The sequence below is a fragment of the Salvia hispanica genome, chromosome 1, assembly GCF_029641045.1.
Source record: "Salvia hispanica isolate PSC_SH4W2 chromosome 1, Shi_PSC_v1, whole genome shotgun sequence".
Lineage (NCBI taxonomy): Eukaryota > Viridiplantae > Streptophyta > Magnoliopsida > Lamiales > Lamiaceae > Salvia > Salvia hispanica.
In genome coordinates, this window is record NC_142692.1 from 3,977,662 (window position 1) to 4,003,030 (window position 25,369).

A 25,369-nucleotide genomic window follows, 5' to 3' on the forward strand; every position below is an offset into this window, starting at 1 on the left:
CAAATCCGTTTTTTCATGTAATTGATCAGCTTTCAACCTTATTTCACAAACATAAAAAACGTAGTTTATGGGGGAATTTTCCACCACAACATATAAAACGGCATTGTTTTAGAAAAAAATAAGTAGCTTTATGAAAATGTTTAATTATTATTAGTAGAATAAAGGCCAAATATGGTCCCTAACATATGACCGTTTTATCAATTTGGTCCTTAACATTATTTTTTTGATTATTTGGTCTCCCACAAATAAACTCGGACCCGAATCGGTCCTCACTCAATAGAACCGTCAAAAAATAGACGATGACCGCAATTTGATTATATTAAATTACTAATGATAATTAATTATACTTAATTATAATTCTTTTAAGTAAGGACCGATTCGGATCCGAGTTTATTTGTGAGGGATCAAATAATCAAAATGATAATGTTAAGGATCAAATTGATAAAACAACCATATGTGAGGAACCATATTTGACCTTTACTCTTATTATTATAAATTTTAGAACGCAATTCATAGCATATTTTATAAAATTATTTTAAATTTTTAGCGTATTTCGAAAGTGTCTTCCTTGGACGATCAATAGTGGGTATTAATTGTTGAAAATATGAAAATTGGGAAAAAATTAATGAAAGTTGGAGATTTGATACAAATCCAAATTTAATTATAAAATCATATGGAGAGGACCAATCATCATACGACACGTCAGAATCTCCCTCCAAATCGACCGAGACAAAATATCTTAAATTATCTCAAAATCACGTAATCAGTTCGATTCTTCTTTTGATTTTATTCACCAAATGATTCTGCATTTTGCAATTTTACGCCGATTTTGGGCGTGATTTATGTTCATCGGAAACCAGTCGATTTTGCTGTAAAATATCAACTAGTCTCCATTGAGCTACTGGAATTCAACCGCGGTTTTTTTTGTGTGGTGGCGCTGAGTCAATTGTTTGAGATTTTGATCCGGATATGCAAAAGGTAAAACCCTAGTTTTCCCCCTCGTGACTTCTTCATGAGTAGTTCTATCTTTGTTTTGGGTGTGTTTCATGCACATTTTGCTTGTGATACGAGTTTTGCCTCTTTTGTGTGCGGTTAATTTTCTGAAATGGGACTTGAAATGCCAATACCTATCCATGTGAAGGTTGGGATAGTTTAACAGGTCCTTTGTTTGTAAATTTGCTACGCCAGTGTATACTTTTTGCTTTATCTTTGCTGTCTTTAAGCTCTAGTTAGATAACAGCTAGCTAATTCATCTTCTGCCAACACATTATGGTTGTGCCTATTTTTCATGATTATTCTAATAATTAACTTTGGGAGGATGTTGTTCTTATATTTTACTCATGTTGATGAATGCAGTTAGTGATATAAATAGGGAAGAATTGGGAAAGTGAGGACAAAACCATCAGCTTAAATGGTTGGCAAAAGCAATGGTCGCCAGGAAAATGAAGAAGAATCTGATATGGAACCATATGTGGGATTGGAATTCAATACAGCTGAAGAGGCACAGGAGTTTTACAGTATGTATGCAAGTCAGGCGGGTTTTAAAACAAGGATAGGGCAGCTGTATAGATCACGAGTAGATGGTTCTGTAATTTCCCGAAGATTTGTGTGCGCAAAGGAGGGATTTCAGACACCCATGAGAACTGGTTGTCCTGCTTTCATAAGAGTGCAAAAAGTGGACTCTGGTAAGTGGGTTGTTGCCAATGTAAAGAAGGAACATAACCATGAAATTGAAGCCTCAGAAGAAATATATACTTCTCGGATACCGAGGAAAGTTTTTCCGACTCCAACATCATCAATAGGTGGGGCTAGTCGGACGGGAATTAGATCACACGAAGATGATAGTCCATCTGCTGCAGTAGATACTAAGCGTTTCAAAAAGGAAGAGATGAACACAGTTAATGGACCCTCGGGTGAACCTTCTACGGGTCTTGAGTTTAATTCTGCCAATGATGCATACAAATTTTACTACGCATATGCAACTAACACGGGGTTCAGAATCAGGATAGGTCAATTATTCCGCTCTAAACATGATGGCTCGATTACATCTCGAAGATTTGTGTGTTCCAAGGAAGGACGTCAGCACCCTTCCAGAGTTGGTTGCGGAGCATACATGAGAATACAAAGACATGAAGCAGGAGGTTGGGTGGTTGATCGTCTTCAGGTGGAACACAACCATGCACTTGGCATCCCATTGGATCCTAATAGAACAGTGGATGTTGCACCGAAAGGGTGCAGAGAGGAAGATAGTAGCGTGCTGGAGAATTTGGATTTGGTTGAAACAGATGGAGGCCTCAGCCTAGTCAAACGAGACAGAGAGAGTAGGATTGATAATGATTGGTACGGTGTGCTGTTTGAGTATTTTCAGTCTCAGCAAGCTGAAGAAACAGGGTTTTTTTATGCGGTGGAAATGCGGGCGGGTAAAGGCATGAACCTTTTCTGGGCTGATGCGCGATCTAGATTTTCATGTGCTCAGTTTGGCGATGCAATTGTGTTTGATACAACTTACAGGAGAGATAATCATTCTGTGCCATTTGCTTCATTTGTTGGTATCAATCATCATAGGCAACCAGTACTGCTTGGTTGTGCTCTGATTGCTGATGAATCTGAGGAGTCATTTACTTGGATATTTCAGGCTTGGGCCAGGGCAATGTCAGGTTGTCGTCCTGTATCTATAATAGCTGATCAGGACAGAGCCATTCAACATTCAATTGCACAAGTTTTCCCCGGGACTCATCATCGATTTTCAGCATGGCAAATTGTTGCGAAGGAACAAGAGAATTTGGGTGCATTACTTTCCATGGATGCTGAGTTCAAATATCAGTATGAAGCTTGCATTGTTCAGAGTCAAACAGCGAGTGAATTTGATTTCGCTTGGAACATGCTTATGGACAAATATAATCTGTCCGATAATGCATGGCTTAAGGAGATGTATCAGATGCGTAAAAGTTGGGTTCCTTTGCACATAAAAGGAACATTCTTTGCAGGAATCCCTGTGGATGGGAGCTTAAAATCGTACTTCAGTACATATTTTACTGCCCAGTCACCTCTCAATGAATTTATAGAGCGGTATGAGAAAGCTTTGGAAAAGCGCTATGAAGAGGAAAGGAAGGAGGATTATAACTCATTTAATGTGCAAGCAGTCTTGCACACGAAAGATCCCATTGAAGATCAATGTAGGAGGCTATACACAATTTCAATGTTCAAAGTGTTCCAAAAGGAGCTTTTGGATTGCTACAATTATGTTGGGACCAAGATTAATGTCGAAGGTGCAATCAGTAGATATCTGGTGCAAAACTGTGGAAATGGGGATGAGAGGAATACAGTTGCCTTTAACGCATCGAACTTGAATATCAGTTGTAGTTGTAAAATGTTTGAGTTTGAAGGCGTGCTTTGTCGGCACACGTTGAAGATCTTCCAAATGATGAACATAAGGGAGCTTCCATCTCGCTATATCTTACACCGGTGGACTACAAATGCAAAATATGGCATAATTCGGGACTCTGATTCATTAGGTGGTTCCCATAACTTTAAAGCCTTGATGTTGTGGAGTTTAAGGGAGGAAGCTTGTAACTATATTGAAGCAGGAACAGCATCCTTTGAAAGGTACAAGCTTGCGTTTGAGATCATGCAGGAGGGTAGAAGAAACTTCTGTTGGCAAAACTAGAAACATATCTCAAACCACAGGTTAGAAATGTCTCTTTGTTCAGTTTCAGCTATGTAGTTAATTAGAATCGTTCTCGTTATCTGTAAAATATATCAGAGCAGAAAATCTTGGCTCCAATTCTCTTTTTGAGTCTATCAAGCTTGCAGAGTTCATTATCCCTACTTAAACATTTTCTCCACACGATGATGATATGTGCATATGTTTTACATCATTGTACAAGAATTTGCATTTTCATCACTGAACATCATGTGGATTTCACCGTCACCATAATAGTGATCCAGCCAAGAACCCATACCTTCTTCCCCGCTGCAATTATTCTCTTTTTCGTCCCCATCTTCATCATCTTGATCCTCATTCACCACAAGCTCTACTTTCTTCCCCATTTTCTTCTTCAGTTTCTTCAATACTTTCTCTGGATTGATCCTTCCTATCACCACCACCCTGTCATCCGTCATGCCAGTCATGAACTTCTCCACACCTGTTCCACCATCCCAGCCACTCTTCAGAACCATCTATGTATTGCTCACATCTTGTTGATTCAAGATGTATGTAACATACGTTTGTTTCTTCCGAAACACGTTGTGCTTTTGATATAAATGTATAATGTGCAGCCTAGAGATAAAGGAAAATGATGAAACCTTTGAGTTTGGAAATGGCTTTGGCAACTCTTCTTGCACAGGCATTACAATCCATAGTAATCATATACTCTGCCTTTACAACCTGTTAATTCGAATTGTCCCAGAAATCATTTTGTTATTCTTATTACAGAACCATACATCCAAAATTTCTTAATCACATGTGCACACATAATGTGTATGTATGTATGTATCTTACTTTGTCTGCTCTCGTGTGGTTGGCCATTGAGAAATTCTTGGAATTGAAGAAATAAAAGAAAATTTGTAAACAAGAATCTAGCGGATGTTCATGTTCTAGATGGATAGTTTGATTTTACCTTTTTGGAAAGGGAAATACAGTTATTTCAGTTATTTATGTTAGTAAGATTTTTCTTTTTTTTCCGTCTGTTTTGGTATATTTCCTCCAATTAGTTATGTGTTTTAGAATTTCAATCTTGTTGGGTTGCACTTGTATCTAAGTTTATTCCTCTATATTTCACCCTTAAGGATAAAACTTCATCTATATTATTATTAACGATAATTAACTCAATAATTATTACTTTCATCAATATATATTATACTCCATTTAATTAGATAATTTGCATAAAAAAATACCAATTGGAGATTTATAGTTATAACTAAAAGTTAGTGAACTGTAATTGGATTTAAATAGAGTGGATGCACAATATAAGTTTTTGTCATTGTTATACTCATTTAATACATTTAATCAAAATTCTAATAATAAATCAGTTTTATCAATCTCAACTTGTCGGTCAATTGAATCAACAATCTTCAAAACTCATTTCACCAAATCAAGGTCGAATAACCAAAGCCAAAATATTCATGTAGTTTTAACAAATAAATGAAACCAAATCACATTCCCATAGTAAAACCTTCAAAACAAAATAAAATAAAATTGAAAGGCATTAACTAAACAAGGTTGTAACATATCATTTGAGAAAATAAAATTTCAATTGCTCTCTTTCTTAGCATTCCCAACTTCAATGTGGATTGCTGTAGTGCAAAATAGCTGTGTTCCACTAAGTATTATCAGTAATATCTCCAAAGTTCTCTGTGAAAAATTCCAATCAACAATCAATACCATTCACAAAAATAAAATAAAATACTAAAATAAAAAGTAAAATTAATGAAATGGGTTTTGTACTTACTAGGTTTGACCCTGTCCAGCTTATGTCAATCTCTTTGCATGCAAACCTGCAACACAAATGTTACTCTCCTTCACTTACATTATTATTGAAAATATAAAAAATAAAATAATATGAATAGGTTAAATAAAAAGATAAATTCCTTGTTTATTTTAGATGATTGGAGTTTAAAATTATCCCACGTGTGACAACTCCTATCATTTGAGCTAATTTTGCTTTGATTTTATCCTATAAAAATATGAGAGTGCGTTATACTGTTAACTATTTAAATTGCCAACTCTGCTAACTCATCAATATTGTGCATTAAAAATGTTAATACAGTGACATTAAAATGTCAACACATAATATCAACACATTATATTGAAATTCAACAATATTATGTGTTGACATTTTAATGTCATCGTGTTGACATTTTTAATACACTGCATTGATGAGTTAGCAAGTTAGCAACTTAAGAAAGTTAGCAATTGATCACCCCCCTAAAAATATGATACTAGAAATAAAATTAGTCGATCATCTATCTTATCAATCAAGAAAAAATGAAAGAAGAGAAGAAGTGAGGAGGAAAATACCCCATTGCTAGCAAAGTAAGGAGCAAAGAAATAAGAGAGGAAGCTGCAGCTGCATGTAGATTTGAAGCATCCTTTTTCACCACATTGTTGATTCCAAGAATTGAGGTTGTGAATCCCACAACCCCAGCTATGAGAGAGAAAATCACCACAAATCCAGTAGCCAAATTCCCAATTGGATAGTATATTGGAAATATCTTAGCTGGAGGAGACAACACAGATGCTGGACACGGACGCAGAAAAAAATATTAGTAGGCGCTCGGCTACTTTTTAGGCCTCAATTCGGCAATAGCTAAGATAATTTTTAATAATTTTCACAATTTTTAAAAAAAATATGTGCAAATATAGAATGGCGCGAAACGATACCCATCTCATGGGATCTCTCGATCCCGTGGTTGACCGCCCATGATGCAATGGAGAGGACGACGAAGTAGAGGAAGACGTTGAGTACTAGGAGGATGAATGCCGCTGATTTGGCTGCTCCAGAAGCCATGATTTAATTTGTGAAGAAAGACTTTTCCTAAAATATAACAACTCCCATTTTCTTGATTTGTGACAGAAACATATATATGTATGTTACAAGAAGCAAATGTTCCATTCTTTGTGAATAAATTAAATATTCTTTTGCTTTTGGTTGAAACAAGTAAAGTATCTTTGTGTTTAAAGAAACTGGAGTTGTTCCTTGGTGAAGCTTCATGTTTGCCTCATGTGGAGGGAAGGAACTTTTCTGATTATCAAATTTAATTAATTAAATACTCCTATTTTTAACACAAAATAACTAAAATATTTTTGAAGAGAAATTAAAAAACTAAAGAGTGAGGAAAATCTTCTTACCAAAGCAATGTCTGAATTTTAGTTTCATGACAGAAAATGCATAATGAAAGCAGAAATAGGTCTGAAACTGGCCAACAACATTCAAGAATGGTAGGAACTCTTCTAGTCCCTTTATTTACAAGAACCTCTCTCATAAAAGGGATCTAAACATAAAAGACAACAAGATTTTTTGCATCCCAACCTCATCCAGATGATGATGTCTTGTGTAAGGCCGTCTTACGCGTTCATTCACACCTTCAACGACAGTTTCTGCGCTGCAAGAGCTTCGGCCTCAAGGGTCGGCTCCCACAACAGGGTAGTCTCAGCAAGAAGCGCAGTCACCACGTACGGGTCCATGTTTGAGGCCGGGCGTCTGTCTTCCAAATAACCTACAACACAAACCAACATTCCATCAAGCCTCAGCCTTTATGCAGCAGATAATTTTTCTCTTTAGATTTTGTTTCTACCTTTGCCATTCTTCTCAGTGTCTCGTCCCACACGAATAGAGCAGCCACGGTTAGCAACACCCTGCGGATCATTGCAAATTGTGATGCACGAAACTAGACAAGTATAACATAAATTCATGTATTTAGCAGCAAACGTACCCATGAGAAGGAGTCGATGCTGGCAGTCTCGTGCTTTCCTGTCAGCCTTCGCTCGTTCCCTTCTCCGTATGCACTGATGTGATCCTTGTGGCGAAGGGAGAGGTTCAAAATCGCCTTCTTGATCACTTCGAAACCACCTTCCTCTCTCATGCTCAGGGTGCTTAAGTCCGAAAAAAACAAACAAACTCATGCATAAGTAATTAACTAGAAATTTAACTCTAGCATTAGCCCAACAATACCTGTAATTGGTGTGACATCCTGCTCCATTCCAGTCGCCCTGAACCGTCAAACGATCAAGAATAGATTAGCTAGGTCCCATCTAAATAATCATACCAATTGAGTTATATATATATATCGAAGAAATTGACAGTACTTCAATTGGTTTTGGATCTAGAGTGAGCACAACTCCAGCTTGTTCTGTAATTCTCTGTCAAGAAATGCAACACAACAGATAAGATATAACACAATCTTGTTTAATGATCTCAAGAAATGTACGGTGAACAATGGCGTACCTCAAGCAGGTATCTCGCACACCAGATGTGATCCCCGGCTTCAATCCCAACACTCGGACCAACTTGAAATTCCCACTGCAAGAATCAAGCAACATTATTATCTCTAGTAAAGGCAATATATGTGTGTGTATGTTTTATGAAGCAAGATGAACTGAGGAAAGATACCTGTCCTGGCATAACCTCCCCATTAGTACCACTGATGTTGATTCCAGCATACAAGCAAGCTTTGTAATGAGCATCGGATATGTCGCGTCCGAACGACTTATCTGCTCCAGCGGCGCAGTAGTAAGGCCCCTAGATTGTTCACAGAAGCATTAACCATGCTATTTCATCAGCATTATATAAATGAAAAAACACAATTTCCTTCTTTCAACTAAGAAACAGAGCTTATCGATACAAACACAGTGCGGAAGATTATGATAAAGATAATCACCTGAGGACCAGGGTAGCCTCCAACAGGCCATCCAAGAGGCCAGTTCACATTAGTTTGGAGTAAGGTGTATTCTTGCTCAATTCCAAACCTAATATTACAATCCAAATATGAAACCACCAATGCCTCTAATGCCTATATGATATGAACTCTTATTACTAATACAGAGATAGAAATTTACCATGGAACCTCAGCTATAACCTTGGGGTTACTGAAGACCTCAGCAGCTTTGGCGCGCTTGTTTGTAGGAATGGGCTCACCTTGGGGCGTGTAAGTATCGCATATGACCTGTTCCAAGCCGCACACATTCAAGAAAAACGCGTAGATTTTCACAAACACAGCATACCATACAACATCAGCATTAGACCATTACACTCACCAAAATGTTATTTCCACCGCGGAAAGGGTCCTTGAAAATGGCTTGAGGGCTGCGAACGGACAAAACGAATTACAATCTAGATTCAAACAGACACAAGATATATGGAAGTACTAAATGGTTTTGATTTTTACTATAGAATAACTTCACTATCCTCTCCAGGGGCCTGGCCTGTACTCGATCCATCGTAGTTCCATTTAGGAAGCTCGGATGGATGCTCAACGGGCTTCGATAAGGTCTAAACACAAAATAGCAACAACAGCATACAATGTAAACATATATATGGTTATCCATCTACAGCATTTGAGTAAAAATAAGGAACAAAAACTAGATCACTGCATTGTGTACCCTTGATTTGCTACGAACATCGATTCCTGACCCTCCAATCCTGCCACAGAAAGGATAGTAAACAACATAAAGATTTGAACTAAACTGCAACAAAAATTTCAAAATCAAGAGAGACATTTATATACCAAATGTATTCAGCAATTATCTTATCAGTGTATGGAGTGACATCCAAGTTCAGTAACTGCTCCACACGGTTAATGGTGCCGCTCTCGGAGCTAGAAGCAAAAACTCTGAATTTAGCAGAGGTTTTGATGGAAGCTTTCTTGTTCTTTTTGAGAACAAGAGAGCTCCACATTTTTGAAGACAATGGAGTAACATCAGTTGAGTTCTTGGCAGTTCTCATCTGCCATTGTGCTGAAGGAGCCAAGATTTGTGCCATTTTTCAAGAAAACTGAAAGTTCAACACAGCAAATCAGTAGTAAGCTCACTAATTCAGCAACAAGAGATAAGTGTACCTACATTACATGCACATAAAGAAATGGATATGAAACTCAACTGCAAAAAGTAGAATTTAGTACCAAGAGAGAGAGAGAGAGATGAGACCAACTAGTTTATAAAAATGGATGGAGGTTAAGGTAAGAGATTCCTTGGCTTTTGCTTAGGAGATAGGGGTATGCATTGAGTGGAGGAAATTTGTTTTTGGGTATATCTTGGAGCCTTGAGGTCACCAAGAAAGTTACCTAAATAATATAAAGAATTAAGATAAGGCTTCTCTCCATGGCATGTGCTTCAATCAGATACAAACACAAGTTGAATATATATAATAGCTTTGGGTCATTGACTACTAATTGTATTTTATTGATGATTGCAAAACTAAGCTTTCCTTAATTTCAAACCCATTTGTTTAATGCTGGTCTGATTAAAGCTATACACTAAAAGTCACTGACTCCTTCATTGCTCCCAACAACCCCCCCAACCCCAAAGAAAAAACCCAGAAAAACCCTTGATAATTACGAACTATTCAACTCATGAATTTATCAAAGTTCAAATCTTTTTTCATGTACTGTCAGTACCTACTGACGACATAGTTAATAGAGAGTGAGGACAAATATCAAAACTAAAAACAAGAAAAACAAGAGAACCCTTCAAAATCTTGAATTGTTCATAGTTTGGGAAAGTTCCAATTATGTTAGGGACAAACACAGAAACAAGAAAACCCAATAAGGATATTGTACTATACTCATAACTCAATAAAGTTTCAATCTTTTTTACTGCAATATGAGAGATAAACTCATTTCGATTATCTGCACCTACTGTACCAAAGAAAAGATGGAGACCGGAGAGTGAAGATATATCTAAACAATCAAAAACTTGGTTATAAAAAAACCCATCAAAAAGTAAAAAAAGAATTAAGCAATAAAAACAATTAGGTGGCACAGTAATGGTGTTGGCAGGTGTGAGATTAACAGCCAAGCATCTAATTATCCAATCAAGATTGCTGTTGAAGATGCTGACATTCTTAGGCACTTTTTCGGACCATTTGTTAAATTTGTTTAACAACTTTGAATTTACAACAAAGTCTCCTTTATAATTTTCAGCATCCATAATGGCAATAGGTCAGTTATAGGCCAACCACAAAATCCTCCTATCACATCATTAGGACAAGCAACTGGACAAGCAATAGGCTAGCCACAATAATCAAAATTAAAAAATAACTAAATTTATAGAATTAAGCACAAAATACGGAATTAATTTATGACACATATACAGGAAAATGCAATAATTTTATTTAAACTAAAAAAAAGTGCGTCATAAAAAAAATTATATAATTAAAAATAAATAAATAAAACAAAAAAAAAACTATCACCGTGCAGTCTTCCGCGCCCACAACTCTTCAATTAAATCCTTTTGGAGTTGAATATGAGCATCCACTTGGCGCATGTTGGCATGTGCCTGGAGGCGGCCGGTTTCATCGTGAGGTACCTCTCGTTGTACGTTGGCGGTGGCCACGCCGTGGCTTGGACCGGCTTCATTATCGTCGTTGTCCCAATTAGTCAGTTGTACACCTTCATCTTCGACAATCATGTTGTGCAGGATAATACATGCGTACATTATATCAGCAATGCAGTCGACATGCCACAAACGCGTTGGACCCTTAATTGCCGCCCATCGAGCCTGGAGCACACCAAATGCCGTTCCGCAAAGTAGGCCTTCTTGTCCTCATTTGCGCATCTGATCATCTTCACAAAGACGGGCCACCTAGGTATATCCCATCCGCCAAGTAGTAGCTCATATCATGCTGGTTGCGGTTGGCGACAAAACTGATGGTCGGACCAACGCCCTGGCACTGCTCGTTGAAAAGGGGCGACGGGTTGAGGACGTTGAGGTCGTTGTTCGACCCGGCTATCCCAAAATATGCATGCCAAATCCACAGCCGGTAATCAGCTACGGCCTCGAGGATCATTGTGAGATTCTTTCCCTTGTAGTCGGTCGTGTATAACCCTTTCCAGGTGGAGGGACAGTTCTTCCACTCCCAATGCATACAATCTATGCTGCCCAACATCCCCGGGAACCCATGCTTCTCCCCGTGCATCTGCATCAGATCCTGACATTCTTCGGGGGTAGGGCTTCGAAGATACTGATCACGGAATATTTCAATGACGTCCTGACAGAAAAACTTCAGACACTGCAGGGCAGTCGTCTCACCGATGTGGAGGTACTCGTCCCACATGTCTGTCGCGCCTCCGTAGGCCAACTGCCTAATTGCCGCAGTGCACTTTTGTATAGTTGTGTGGCAGGGTCTGCCAGCCGCGTCGTACCTGAACTGGAAACACAGATATCGACGCTCTAAAGCGTTAGCGATACGCATAAACAGTGGTCTACTCATCCTAAAACGCCGCCTGAAATAGTTGGCCCCAAACCGCGGCTGTTCTGCGAAGTAGTCGTCATATAGCCGCTGATGTGCAGCTACGTGATCCCGATCAATCACTACTCGGCGGTGGACAACGGGTCGATGTCGAGGTACCCGCAGCTGCAAGGCACTATCTAACAGCCACTCTACCTCGCGGGTCGTATAGGCCTCTAACTCTTCCAACACTTGCCATTCGAACTCCTCATCAGCATCCGCACCACTACCACCACTACCACCCGCGTTACTCATTTCGCGTTACTGCTCTTGTACAGAAATTCAGAGAAAGAGAAAGCTCGTTAACACAAGCGGTGCAAATGAAAATGACGTTCAATCGTGTATATATAGTGTTTCGGAAATTAAATTAAAAAAAAAATTACCACTGGTCGATCGCTCGTCGATCGCCAGCCTACAATGGTGGCGAGCGCATCGGCCAGCGCTCGCCTATTTTTTCGCCGAAATGGCGCTCGCCGATTGTAATGGTTCGGCGAGCGGACCGGCCAGCGCCGGGAATCGGCTAGCCGGCCCGCTCGCCGCCATTGTGGATGCTCGAGCCCTAGATCATAGATCTACTAACACTAAAACAATTTTTGAGGTCATTGCTTAAAAAATCAACTTGTTTAGTTTAAATTCTTGATTCATTTTGACTTTTTTATGAAATATAATTATGCTTCACAAGTTATCAAAAATAATTTATTTGTATAATTTATGAAATAAATTTGTTGGCAATTAAATTTTTTAAATATTTTACACGAATTATCAAACTTTGTTATGCATTATGCTAAAATCATTATTTATGTTAAAAGTATCAACCATTAAAAAGGAGTAACAAAATAATAAAGAAACAAATATATGAAGGGCATCTATGTCTTTTACATATTATCTGTGAGATTATCTTACTACCAAACATGTAAACAAATTATCTCGGTTTATATAGTATCATATAGATTTAAGATAAATAATCTCACTTTGAGTTATCACATGTTAAGACATATAGTCTATCAAACATTCCCTTAAGCTTTTAAGCGAATGAAAAATATAAATACTCTATCCATCCACGAAAAATAGGACACATTTAAAAATTAAAAGTTTTCAACAACTTTCCTTTTACTTTTTTCCCTTCTCTCTTACTAATAATATGGACTTCATATTCCACTAATAATATTTATCTCTTACTTTTTTTTTCTTCTCTCTTACCTTACTAATTCTACATTAAAACCCGTGTCTGTGTCTTATTTTTTTTGGACGGAGAATGTATTATTTATCATTTTAACTTATAGTTCACTTTGGGAATTAAAAGTTGGACCATGGTGCAATCTCAGAGTTTCTTTGATGATTAATTTGAGATAATTTAGCTCATGGAACTTGTCTTCTTCTATATATGATTCCTCGTTGTCAAAAACCTTTCTGACTTCTTGTTGAGTTTTGACAAGTTTGCTAGAGCTTCTAATTTTCTCTGACATTTCTCATTCTATGGAAGTTGCTACGTGTGTCAATTCATGCAATGAACATAACCAGAAATGGAAAAGTATAAGCTCAAGTTGAAAAAAGTACAATATCTATGATAATTGGGTATAAGATAATTGATAAGCTGTTCCATAAATTCCGTAAACAAGAATTGACTAACAAGAATTGAATGGTTTTGTCGTAATTGCTTAGACTGAAACTTTATCTATTTTTACCTTTCAATACATTTTTAAATATTTTATAGTCAAAGTAAAACACTCTATTGCTCAAATATTATGTATTCCACACACAGGTTGTTTTGGTGTGGGAGACCGCCGGAGGATAATGATAATGTCTTTTTACTTTTTTATTATTTGTTATTTCTACAAAATTTTATTTTCTTTTAAATTTACCTATGGTTAATTGACGACGTCGTATTAAGATTATGGTTTACTTATTTTTTTGCTATTACTTATGTGATTGTTTCTACACTATTACTCATTGTTTGCCAATTTTAAGCTCTAAGCAAATTTTATGGAAAAAAAATACTATAATTATATAAGTGATAGGATTGGTCGTTTTTTTAATCAAATTATAGGTATTGCATATATTTTTGTTCTTTCGAGTTGATTTTTATGAAGAAATTGTTAGTGTTGGTCATAATTGAAATACAATCACAAAATATATAAACAATAATTTGTTTGTAAGTGATAACTAATACGTATGAGAAAATGTTTTCAAAATAAGATTGTATGCTATCCCCAAAAAAGGAATTATTGCAATTAATTAATTTAAACTGAAAAAAATGGGCTTTTTCCACAATGTTTTAATTGGGTCTAGTTTGGATGAAATAACTCAATTTTCGTATTTCGATTGGACATAATTGGGCCTTTTACGTTTTCAAGAAACAGTTATTCACAATTCTCTGCTTCCCACCACTTCTGATCGCATCAACCTCCGTATCCGCCTCGCCACGCACCACCTAGTTCAAGCGGTGGTATCGAACGCGCACCACCTACTTCAAGCGACGGCATCCAACTCCATCTCCGCCTTTACATTGCCGTCCACCCTCCGCGCACCTCCTCCCTCCAAGTTATCACGCTCTTAATTAGTATATCAGGTTTTCTCTTGTTTCAAGATTATAGTTATCTTGATTTTCTTTACCATACATTAATTCATAGTATGTTATATTGAAATTTATTTTATTTGTTTTTATTTTAAAAGTATCCATGACGCCTTGGACTTTAGAGGACCAAATGAAGTTACATCTGCATGTACTACAAAACGGAGAAGATCAATGGAATCTGCTACAAAGGTTTGGTGGGCGGAAGAAGCGCTGCGGCTTGCCGCCTCAAATGTGTTGGAAAATATAAGATATATGTTGGAGGAGTAATTTAGTTTGGAGGAAATATTTGAGAGGAGAATGAGTGCAATATGTGGAAAATGATTTAGGAGATGTTTTGATATGGAAAGAAAGGAACACTCAATTTCTCAAACTTTCTCAACTTCACAACTTCTCAACTTGTTCAACCTCACAAAATGGTACAACTATGCCATATTTATAGGCATGCATCTCATTTCTAGAATTCTCTACTAGATTCTTTAGTATTTTATATCTAGATTTTTCTCCATAAAAATCTAGATATTTTTCCTAACCTTCTAGGAAATTCTACTAAGATATCTTAATATTTTAATACATACTAATTCTAGAGAATTCTCCTAAAATATCTAGATATTTTAAAACCTACAAATATCTAGATATTCTTCACAATATCTAGATATTTATCATATCTAGATAATTCTACTACAAAAATCAAGTTTAATTATTTTTATTCCAACACCCCCCTAAAAATGATTACCACTTGCATTAATAGTGTGATAATTAATGAAACAAAATAAATTAGTTAAATTCCATCCCTATAATTATGGAAAAATTAATTTATTTTGTATTAATAGTGTGATAATTAATAAAACAAAATAAATTAGTTAAATTCCATCCCTATAATTATGGAAAAATTAATTTATTTTGTAGAGTATTAGTTTAAATTAGCTTCGTACAAAATAATACAGTAACAATTCTTTAAAAATGATTACAATTGAATTATAAGTGATTTACCTAAATACCCCTAAAATTCCCCTTATTTTCTTAAATACTCCCAAAACTCCTCTTTTATATATTGTATAGATGTATAGATACTCCTGAAACTTCCCTTTTATATATCGTACTTTTATACATTGTACAGAGGTATAGATATGGTGGCCAATATGTTATTATATCATGATATTTTCACCAATTATATTTTCACCGAGAGAGAAAGATGAGAGCAAATGGAAGAGAGGATTTTCAAAATTTTAAATATTTATGACAGTTAATAGATTGTCCAACGTTAACCATAACAAAGAAAGTAACACTAATTATCAGATCATACGTTTATATTATGAATTATAATTCGGCGATCAATCTGTTTGAGGTTTCGAAATTTTCTGCTGCAGTCCTATGCTAATTTAAATACAAGTAAATAAAAAAGGTCTAAGCTCTCTTAATTTAATATCCATTTTTTAATTGAGAAGGGCCCTTTCATAAAAAAGTCTAAGCTCTCTTAATTTAATATCCATTTTTTATTGAGAAGGGCCCTTTCAATATCTTGAATTGTTCCACTCATAAATTAAAATATACGTATATAATGTCATAAAAAGGATTTTACTCACGCTGAATCACATGAATTTTGATTGAATTGATTATCAATTTTTGTCTAATTTATTTGTCAAAACTCACAACTCAATAGAAAATGCCAAAATTTACTATGTTATTGGTTGGACGTTTAGTAATCTGCCCAAGGACAGTTCTCCATCTTTTAAATTTTATTGCTTTTACGAATTAGTTAACTTGTACTCATAAATCATAATGTATTTGTGTATAATTTTGGTTGGATAAAAACATAAACTAATTAATTCAAGATGTTTTTAGGGGAATAATTTTGATATTGCTTGGACTATATGGTAAAATACTCTTCAAAATTATAAACACAAAGATAATTATAACAAAACAGAATTATTTATTTAATCACATCAAATAGGTGTAAATTGTCAATGTTTCGTCAGAGATAATTTTGTGTACAAACTGTAGTTCCTCAAACATAAATTGCGGAAACTTGCGAGGTCAAATTGTAATAACCTAAAACTTTCATGCTTTTTCTTTTTCTTTATTTTTTACAGAAATCCAGTCTTTTTCTCTCTCTTTTGAGAAGAAATATAAGAAACCGTGCAGCTTTTTGAGCCTTTTTTATTTAAATATGTGACGATATATATAGGCACATATACATGTATATCATGATTTCTGTTCAATTTGCATGATTTATTTGGTATAATTCGAGAAGTAGGGGTGGTCAGGGAAGATCTTGATTGCTTGAATCTCTAATGGAACAGCTCATCAACTTCATTATAAGACCGCCCAGGTGAGAAAAATCAAATCTTGAAAATTTACACTAGTTTATGTGTTTGTTTAATGGATCATTTGCAAAGTCTGGTGTGAAATTTGGTTATTTTCATGTACTGTGTGAGCTTGGATTTACTTCCGAATTTAGTGTGCATTTTTATTTGTGGGAATTGTATATCCCACTTTTGTGTGAATTTTATTTCCTTTTAAGTAATTTTACTAATATGATTTATTTTCCTTATTTTGCTTTGATCTTATTACTGTATTTGGTGAATTTATGGTTAGGTATTTGCGAAATTTCTGTATCTGAATTGGGGTTGTTTAATTCTGTGTTGCAGCTTTATATGTTGCTTTAGTTTTTCGTGTTCTTATAAAATTAGTTAGCTAGTTAGGAATTAGGATAATGTGTTTTATCAGCTGAAGTTTGAAGTCTTGATCTTGTACTTCTCTGAGTAAGAATGATTTCATGGGGCTGTTTGCTGGTTCGATTGAAACCTTTAATTGTGATTCAAATCTTCATATTAGTCTTGATTAAAGAATAATCCTTGACAGAGTTCATGCCCTTTTTCCATAGTCAAACATAATTTTGCAGTTTAACTACTCGGTCAACTGTAATACCTAATTTGGATTTGCATGAAGGAGCAATCAAAGGTGTTTCTTTTTTATGTAACCATTGTTTAAGAGGGTCTGAAGAATAATATATCACACATTTATGTATCATGTATGAAATTGAGATTGCAACTGGTTCTAAATGTAATGACTGCAGTATCTTTATTACTGAGCTACTTATTCTGTTTTATCTAGTTCATGTGATGTACTAACCAACTGAATTTTCTTCCTTTATCTGGATAGCAGAGCTGAATACAATCCAAAAAATGATTTGTTAGATGAAGAATTTTTGCTAAAGGGGAAGTGGTACCAGAGGAAAGATTTGGAGGTAAGCTGTACTTATCATAGCCAGTCATAATACATCAGTTTCCTTAGATTGTGTCTATCACCACTAGTTTTAGATTTTTATATACTCCCTTAGATTGGCTCTCGCCGACTTACTTGCCTATGTTTATACATGCTATATCTGCTGCTACTGGGGTGTCTTACTTTTCTTGATGTCATGCCAACATCTTGATATTGGGTATAAAATTTATATTCCTGCTGGATTTTCTTGTAAAATTAGATTTGTTATTTTTCCTCATGTTGGGAGGTTTAGATAGACCTTGAAACACTTAGAGGGAACTAATTTGTGATTATGTAGAATATTTTTCTTCCTCGTCATTTTTCTTATTCATTTATCAATTTGCCATTTTTTTTTTATTCTTTCCTCATAATCTCATTCTTGAAGGATCATATAACTGGTATTTTAGGTTGTGGTTGATAGGTTGGTATTGGGTGTGACTTTCTATGTTTTCTCCCCAATCCAGAAACATTTATTGAGACAAAATGATGCATTTGTCTTGCAGGTTAAAAACAGTCGAGGAGATGTTCTGCTATGTAGCCATTACATGCCCGTTGTCCCTCCCGAAGGAAAGACACTGCCCTGTGTAATCTACTGTCATGGAAATAGGTTAGTTATTCTGCTAACTGGAGAAGTCTTCTGGTGGAAGCTTCACGTATAATTTTCCTGCTTTATTCCAATTCTATTCACGAATTAGCTCTTTGTCTTGGACTATCTTCAGTGGATGCCGTACAGATGCCAGTGAAGCTGCTGTTATATTGTTGCCATCGAACATCACGGTTTTTACTCTCGACTTCTCTGGTTCTGGACTATCAGGCGGAGAGCATGTTACTTTGGGTTGGAATGAGGTAAGTGGTCTGAATGTCATCTCATCTTTGCTAGTTTTCTCCGACCTCATTCTAGTGGTTTAATTTGGGGTGGATTACATGGGGCACTGAAATTGAGCAGCCATATTAGCCCTTTACCCTTATAACTATTAAGTCCATTTTATTTCTTTGGAAAAAGATGTGATTTTTAAGCAGGCTTGTCTATCTGGAGTTTCGTGTTATAAGGTGTGAGAGATTGTGGATTGTCCTTATCTATGAGGAAGAGAGATAATGCATCCAAGAATAATGAGATTTTTTAAAGGTGAATAGTGTTTGGGGATGCTATATGTAAGTCGATAGAAAATCTCTGGGCAAACATATAACGATCAATATTAAAAGAACATAGTGTTTCTGGACACATCAGAGATTTGATAGGAAGCGTTTCTGGTTATTTTCTTGTTCTATGGTTCTGCTGGTCAAGTTTACATACAATGCATCTCTGAGTTTCATCCTAATTTGGTCTTGTTTTTGCAGAAAGATGATCTCAAAGCTGTGGTTAATTATCTACGTGAAGATGGAAATGTTTCTTTAATTGGATTGTGGGGCCGCTCCATGGGTGCTGTTACTAGGTCATTATGTTGTTTCATTTTCTAGTGATGCTTATATATGAGTATCTTATGTATTGAACTATGCTTTTGTTACTTTATAATCCCTTGATGGCCACTAACAGTGAACTTCGGTGGGACAGAACTCTTTCTGATGCATATTGTTTACAATGTTCAGTCTTGAGGATACTCAATTTCCCGCAGAATCTTCCTTGTTCCTCACTTTCTCTCCTTTTTTTTGGGGAGGGGGGGTGTGACCTTTTCTTAATACTGATACAGAATAAGAAAGAAAAAGATATCATTTCTGGCCATCTAGTTAAACTCCATATTTTGGTCGTCTAAATTTGTAAAGTCTAAATATCAATACGTCATTCTTTGCTCTAACTCTATGATCGTCTAGATTTCCACTAGTTAACAAAAAAAATATTTTCTTCTTTCAGCTTGATGTATGGAGCTGAGGATCCTTCAATTGCAGGAATGGTTTTGGATAGCCCCTTTTCTGATTTGGTTGATTTGATGATGGAACTGGTTGATACATACAAAGTTCGGCTCCCCAAATTCACTGTAAGCTGACCAGTTTATATAGCAAGCTTAGATTCAGTCAGGAATTCAATGCCACCTGAACATTGGTGACTAATCCTAAATATTTTTCCTTCTTCATTTCACTGATCTCTTCGTCTGTTCTCTTATTGTAGGTTAAGTTTGCCATCCAGTATATGAGAAAAGCTATCCAAAAGAAGGCAAAATTTGACATTATGGAGCTGAACACAATTAAGGTATCTTATCTGAACATTCATTTCCAACTGCTAATGTCTTATGCCATTGTAATTCTGATACAGCCACATTTCTAGGCAAGTGAGTTGTTTTAGTTAAATATAGTATTTTCCTTGACCTCTTTAAATTGAATAGTTTCTGTAACAGTGTGAACATGAGGCTGTGTTGAAAATAGAAAATTCAACAATGTTACCAGTTGTTCTAACAAAGCACAACATTTACCATGTATTTTCTAGACTTACCAACTGGAACTCTTTCTCATCTTCAGGTTGCAAAATCTTCCTTTGTCCCAGTTCTGTTTGGCCATGCCATCGAAGATGATTTTATACAACCCCATCACTCTGATCGTGTTTTCGATGCTTATGTGGTAATAATCCCACCTTTGAAATCTTTTTCCTTTTCTATGTTTTACTTCAGATATAGTCTTGTTGATGGTATCATGCTCATTGTGGTTGTAACATTGTCCAGAATATCTTCAGTTCCTTTTCTATTTATTGCATTTATATATCAGTATATTTACAAAAAACTGATCCACAGGGAGACAAGAATATTATAAAGTTCGAGGGGGATCACAACTCTCCCCGCCCTCAGTTTTATTTTGATTCTATAAGTATTTTTTTCAACAATGTATTACAACCACCCGAGGATGAAGGAGGAAGTACCTACTTCGACTTGAGTAACGACTATTATCCCAGGGTATATTGCTTGCTTTTCTTCAAACTCTTTTCTCCTTTCATTTTGACTAAAACTTGAATTGATGTCGATCATCCTCTTTTGTTAATTTTGAAACCTTCAGGGTAGATGGAGCACAGTCCAGGATTTGGAGCTTTCAGATGAATTATCGGGTTCACCTTCTGGTACGTATCATGTTGATGCTTTTCAGTTATAAGCTCATTTTTTAGCAGCATGCACTGGTTCATGTTTCATCTAATGCAGGTCCGCCAGCTACTAGCACCGAGGATGCCATCAGGCAACTTCGCTCCAGGAGGCCCATGAGTGCAACTGTGGTAAGTTACGGTTTCTGAGGTGTCAGAAAAATTCTGTTGACAAACTATAACCTACATTTCATTACACTACTGAAAGAGCTTTCACTATCAAATTCTTTCTCGGGCAAGGAAGAAGTGATACCAACCATCTCAGGAGTTGATTACTGAATTTTCATGTATTTGCAGTCTAGTTTAGGTTAGCTGGTGGTGATGGCTGACTAGTATGTTGTTATATTCCAGGTTCCGGCAGATATCTCGTCCAAAGATAATCAACCTGACTCTGAGGTACCTGTCTGAAAACCAGAGCTTGCATTTTCAAAAGTTTTCTTACACTTAACATTGTATCTGTTGAGTTGTTCGTGTTTGTGCTTTACTACATGATTTTGCTCTATTGAATTGAATGCTGAAGGAAGTACCAATATAGTTTGAACTTTGTATTCCATTTCTGAGTGGTGAAATGGAACTCTTCTATAGAGTAGAGAGGTATTCATCCATATAAAGCCACCTCCTCCAAGGAGGGAAGGGACTCAAACGAGCTCTCCCCATTACGAAGAGGAGACGGCTTAGGATTACTACAAGCCGTGAAAAAAACAAATTGTCCGTCTCAAATGGCTTTTTTTTTTTTTTTTTTTTAAATTTTCTTTTGTTGAAAAATTCGTGGATTTGGAAAAAAGGAAAGAGATAGTACGGGGACCGCGTTGTAATTTTCACACAGTAAAGTATAGCATGGCCTAATGAACTAACTGCGGCGAAAATGCAGTGTTCTGTTGTACAACCTGAATCATGCGGTTCACATTTCTTCTGCAGGTGGAGAGTCGGAGCTCCGATGCTCAGCCATCGACTTCTAACATGATAAGCCTTGAATTCTCGAGAGATAGTCCTCATGGCTCGCTTGGGCCTGGATCAGTAGACGACGACGAATATGTCGAGTACTCTCTTGATATGTTGGCAGAATTTCCAAGCAATGTTGAAGAAGAAGAAAGGGTAACTGCAAGCAATATCCATAGATTTGAGTTCTCCTTTATTAACATATTAAAAGGTTCCTTGCTGATATTGCTCAAACTGCTAGATGTTGATGGTGGCCATATTCGAGTCGTTGAAGGACTCAAAGGAACCGTCATCGGGTGTTGGTGGCAGTTCTCTCCCTAACCCAGAACCGGCACCAAAAGACGAAGCAGAAGGCACAATCTTACAACCAGAGACTTCTTCTCAAAATCCGCCATCTTCCGAAGCGGAACATTCTAAAACTTGCTCTCCTAGTGATGACACGCCAAAGGCTGACACAAGTACAGTAACCAATGCGGGTGCCCCACATCCCAAGCAAGAAGAAACGACGACTCAGATTGATGCACCGTCGGATAATCGCAGGCCGTCTGATGTTGATATGGCTGACCGGACGAAAGTCACCGTAGAGGTCGAGAAAAACCCGACTGCGAATATCATAGACGGTTTGTTGCGTCGCTGGGATATCTTCAGAAACAGATGATTCATAGTTTAGCATTTGAAGTAAAACTGCACAAAGTTACCACTCTGAAATGTGATGATAAAAATGGTGTCATTTGTTGTATCTATTGGTTGAATATTCTTTCAAAGTCTTTGTACAGATGATGCAAATTTGTTTAACTTCTAATTGATCTTGAAATAATTGTTATACATTATATATAATTATACATACACATAAATATCAAGAATGAAAAAATGCTCTTGTATTGTAGTCACCCCTCTAACAGCTTCATTGCAGCTTCAACAAGTGCAAGCATGGTCACTTTATGCCTGCAGAGCCCAACTGTTCCAGAGAAAATGTTGAAGCTCTCGAGCTCCGACGTTGTCTCTGTGACGGACTCGAGCTCCCTAGCCATCCCCAGACCTCGGAAGGCCCTCACGTTCTCTCTCTCCTCTTTCATCAGCCAGATGGCCAGCTCTATGGTGTACCTTCTCATGCTGGGAACCTTGATACATGGCTGCTGATACTTGCTCAGGATCAAGAACAGCCGATTCGGAAGGTCCATCTCTCTAATCCCAACTCTCTTGAACATGCTTCTTGATTCTTGATGATCCATGAACTTGAACATGTATGATGCTGCTCCAATCATCACCTCCAGAAGCTTCCCCTCCTCTCTCATGATGGCTTCAAGAATCTGTCAACACTAAGTTAGTATTCTCCAATTTCTTGAAAATTGAGGAATTTAGGTTGCAATAAGGTGGATGATGTTAATGTACTCACAGTTGGTGCAGCAGCAGTGAGGCTCTTGAGGTGGTGAAAGCAGTCATCTCCACTAAAAGCAAAGAGATTTCTGAGAATCCTGGCTGCATTAACCCGAAGTAGCGGCGTCTCCACTGCCGTGACGAGACGCTCGTTGAGGTCGAGCTTCAGTATACCCCTGCAGGTGCTGTCACTCTCCAATGCCAGCATCGCGAGAGCCTCGCCTGCAGCAGCACGAACATGCTGCTGCTCCTCTGGTATGCTGTCGTTGAAAAAGATCCTAAACAGCTCCTTCACAACCCCTCCGGTGGCTCCGATCCTCTCCGTCGCTTCCTCCTCAATCGCCAAGCTAGTCAATATCTCAATCCCCAGAATCTGAAGCTCAGGATGCCTGTCTCCATACCTCAACACATCTCTGATGTAACCAATCGTCAAAACAATCTCGGAGATCTCCCTCCTCAGCTGCCTCCCGGCCGCCCCAGCCGTGCTCGCCAGCATCTTCAGCACCTGCATGGACAGCTTCACCGTGGCAGTCTCTGACGAAGGCCCCCTCAGCAGGCTCTCGTCCGCGTGGGCGAAGTCTATGATCTTTGGCAGCAGCCCTTTAGTGTTGCCGATCTTGCCACATATGTCGTGATCACGAGCTAGCTTCTTCAAGATCTCGAGTCCTACATTGTTGAACGACCAAGGCCGGCCATGGCCCTGACCTCTCTTTTTCTTCTTCTCGGATATCTGATCGCTTACGCGTCCATGGCCGCGTGAACGATGCAGCAAGCAAGAGATAGACTCGAGCGCCCCTGCAATCCCGGCAATCCTCTGAGAGTTATGCTTCTTGCTAGCTAGCTCAGACAAGATCTCTGCAGCAGAGTATCTGATCTCTTCCTCTTCTTCATCCTTCCAGTTTAACATCTCCACCAGCCTCTCCACCACAGGTAGATTGATCCCGATTTTCTGCAGGGTATCTTGGGAGAACCGCGAGCTGGTCGCGAATCTCCTCAAGATCCTCGCCCCGATGAGATTCTCATCGGATGAGTTAGAGCTTAGAAGCTCCATGGCGAAGGAGACCATGTCCATTTTCAATCCATCGAAGACACTCCCGTTGACACATTTTGAATATGCGTCGTAAAAGAATCTCCGGATCGAAATCAGACCGGAATCTCCCAACTCACACTCTTTGTTAACAATTTCCAACAAAGAATCGAAGGTGAGCTTCCATTCCCAATAGGCTTTCTCGAGCAGAAACAGCAGAGCTTCAGAAAGGGATAAAGAGTAGAATATGATCAAGGCCGATTCCCGGTTCCTTTTATCGGAATTGTCCTTCTCCATGTCTCCAAAATCACGGTGGACGAGCTTGATCATCGACAGAACCACGCACGATACAGCAGAAGCGAGCTGCAGCCAGTGGAGGACTCTGCTGACATTTGTTGATATAAACATCCATTTCCCGTACGAGAGCAACGGCACCTCCGAGCTCGTCCACGTCCGCGTGGGGGGCCGTTTCTCCCCCCAATTGGTTCGTAGCTGCCTTGTTGCGTGATGCTTGGCGGTTCTTGATGACGAGAAGGCGGTCTTGATGGCTCGGAAGGTGGAAATGCCGGCTTCGGTGATGGACCATGTGGCTTGGTGCTGAAGCTCGAGCTCGTGGCTGCGGCTGAAGATGCGGGTGCCCTCGATGAGGAGGATGATGGTGATGAACCAGAAGTCGGTCTTGTCGAGGGTAATGGCAAAGCCGCCAAGGAGGACTACGGTGGCCCAGATGAAGCCGAGCGTGCCGATACCAGAGGCGGTTTTTTCCAGCACGGCCAGGCGGAGGGCGAAGAGGGTCAGCTGCTTCTCCGGGGCCCGGGCTGAGGAAAGGGAGGAGGAGGCGTCGGTGGCGCTGCTGGCTTTCGTGTCGAGGCTGGTGGTTGGGGTGTTGCTGAGCTCAAAAATGTGGAGATGGACGCTGCCTTGGCTTTCACTAGGTGAAGAGTTGTGATTCATGCTGCTTTTTGTTTGTTTGTTTGAGAGTTTTGGGGGTTTTAGTTTGAGAAGATGAGAATGTTTTCAATCAAGAATTTCAAGTTGATAGATATGAATGTTTTTCTTCTTATTTTTTGGTTGAATTCTTCTAGTAGTGTATATATATAGATAGGGAGAAATGTGATTGAACTTAGAGTGCACGTTTTCTGAATAAATACATTTCAAATGAGGAAAGATAACTGTTAAGCTGG

At 37.9% G+C, this 25,369-nt stretch overlaps 4 protein-coding genes and 1 pseudogene across 7 annotated transcripts; 2 read left to right on the top strand and 3 right to left on the bottom strand.

Moving 5' to 3' along the window:
• Positions 1 to 775: 775 nt before the first annotated feature.
• On the top strand, positions 776 to 3,822 carry LOC125219519 (protein FAR1-RELATED SEQUENCE 7 pseudogene; annotated as a pseudogene). Its single transcript, XR_016135591.1, has 2 exons — positions 776 to 978; positions 1,357 to 3,822. The product of XR_016135591.1 is annotated as a protein FAR1-RELATED SEQUENCE 7 pseudogene (transcript).
• A 1,261-nt stretch (positions 3,823 to 5,083) lies between these two features.
• LOC125222953 (AWPM-19-like family protein) lies at positions 5,084 to 6,570 on the bottom strand. Its single transcript, XM_048125860.2, has 4 exons — positions 6,383 to 6,570; positions 6,020 to 6,239; positions 5,451 to 5,496; positions 5,084 to 5,353 (listed from the first exon to the last, which is right to left on the bottom strand). The coding sequence occupies exons 1-4, from the start codon at positions 6,507 to 6,509 to the stop codon at positions 5,252 to 5,254; spliced, it is 495 nt and encodes a 164-aa protein (XP_047981817.1). The 5' UTR covers positions 6,510 to 6,570; the 3' UTR covers positions 5,084 to 5,251.
• A 246-nt stretch (positions 6,571 to 6,816) lies between these two features.
• Positions 6,817 to 9,776, bottom strand: GS2 (glutamine synthetase 2). Of its 3 annotated transcripts, none has more exons than XM_048125859.2 (14): positions 9,619 to 9,776; positions 9,226 to 9,491; positions 9,101 to 9,140; positions 8,887 to 8,990; positions 8,756 to 8,804; positions 8,558 to 8,664; positions 8,380 to 8,467; positions 8,112 to 8,240; positions 7,947 to 8,021; positions 7,808 to 7,861; positions 7,674 to 7,711; positions 7,435 to 7,594; positions 7,297 to 7,357; positions 6,817 to 7,218 (listed from the first exon to the last, which is right to left on the bottom strand). In XM_048125859.2, the coding sequence occupies exons 2-14, from the start codon at positions 9,477 to 9,479 to the stop codon at positions 7,079 to 7,081; spliced, it is 1,299 nt and encodes a 432-aa protein (XP_047981816.1). In that variant the 5' UTR covers positions 9,480 to 9,491; positions 9,619 to 9,776; the 3' UTR covers positions 6,817 to 7,078. The 3 variants fall into 3 exon arrangements, with proteins under 3 accessions (XP_047981816.1, XP_047981815.1, XP_088914101.1); XM_048125858.2 differs by having other exon boundaries at positions 9,597 to 9,765; XM_089057975.1 differs by lacking the exon at positions 9,619 to 9,776 and adding an exon at positions 9,560 to 9,581.
• Positions 9,777 to 16,649: 6,873 nt separating this feature from the next.
• Positions 16,650 to 22,608, top strand: LOC125222951 (uncharacterized). Its single transcript, XM_048125857.2, has 14 exons — positions 16,650 to 16,849; positions 17,686 to 17,767; positions 18,288 to 18,391; positions 18,504 to 18,630; positions 19,123 to 19,217; positions 19,634 to 19,757; positions 19,889 to 19,969; positions 20,236 to 20,334; positions 20,505 to 20,663; positions 20,764 to 20,824; positions 20,904 to 20,974; positions 21,194 to 21,238; positions 21,761 to 21,937; positions 22,023 to 22,608. The coding sequence occupies exons 1-14, from the start codon at positions 16,812 to 16,814 to the stop codon at positions 22,437 to 22,439; spliced, it is 1,680 nt and encodes a 559-aa protein (XP_047981814.2). The 5' UTR covers positions 16,650 to 16,811; the 3' UTR covers positions 22,440 to 22,608.
• LOC125222950 (ARM repeat superfamily protein) lies at positions 22,559 to 25,236 on the bottom strand. Its single transcript, XM_048125856.2, has 2 exons — positions 23,178 to 25,236; positions 22,559 to 23,091 (listed from the first exon to the last, which is right to left on the bottom strand). Exons 1-2 carry the CDS (start codon positions 25,137 to 25,139, stop codon positions 22,669 to 22,671), a joined length of 2,385 nt encoding a protein of 794 aa, XP_047981813.1. The 5' UTR covers positions 25,140 to 25,236; the 3' UTR covers positions 22,559 to 22,668.
• Positions 25,237 to 25,369: the final 133 nt, after the last annotated feature.

What these genes read in the sequence shown, in the direction of transcription:
- LOC125222953 (XM_048125860.2), bottom strand. Translation starts at nt 6,509, where the DNA reads ATGGCTTCTGGAGCAGCCAAATCAGCGGCATTCATCCTCCTAGTACTC. An exon ending in CGAGAGATCCCATGAGATGG is followed by an intron (nt 6,240 to 6,382) that starts GTATCGTTTCGC and finishes GTCCGTGTCCAG; the next exon opens with CATCTGTGTTGTCTCCTCCA. An exon ending in GCTGGACAGGGTCAAACCTA is followed by an intron (nt 5,354 to 5,450) that starts GTAAGTACAAAA and finishes AATTTTTCACAG; the next exon opens with AGAACTTTGGAGATATTACT.
- GS2 (XM_048125859.2), bottom strand. Translation starts at nt 9,479, where the DNA reads ATGGCACAAATCTTGGCTCCTTCAGCACAATGGCAGATGAGAACTGCC. An exon ending in GGGAGGTTATGCCAGGACAG is followed by an intron (nt 8,022 to 8,111) that starts GTATCTTTCCTC and finishes TGATTCTTGCAG; the next exon opens with TGGGAATTTCAAGTTGGTCC. An exon ending in TAGATCCAAAACCAATTGAA is followed by an intron (nt 7,712 to 7,807) that starts GTACTGTCAATT and finishes TTGACGGTTCAG; the next exon opens with GGCGACTGGAATGGAGCAGG.
- LOC125222951 (XM_048125857.2), top strand. Translation starts at nt 16,812, where the DNA reads ATGGAACAGCTCATCAACTTCATTATAAGACCGCCCAG. An exon ending in ATCTACTGTCATGGAAATAG is followed by an intron (nt 18,392 to 18,503) that starts GTTAGTTATTCT and finishes GACTATCTTCAG; the next exon opens with TGGATGCCGTACAGATGCCA. An exon ending in ATTATCGGGTTCACCTTCTG is followed by an intron (nt 20,825 to 20,903) that starts GTACGTATCATG and finishes CATCTAATGCAG; the next exon opens with GTCCGCCAGCTACTAGCACC.
- LOC125222950 (XM_048125856.2), bottom strand. Translation starts at nt 25,139, where the DNA reads ATGAATCACAACTCTTCACCTAGTGAAAGCCAAGGCAGCGTCCATCTC. An exon ending in TCACTGCTGCTGCACCAACT is followed by an intron (nt 23,092 to 23,177) that starts GTGAGTACATTA and finishes TAGTGTTGACAG; the next exon opens with ATTCTTGAAGCCATCATGAG.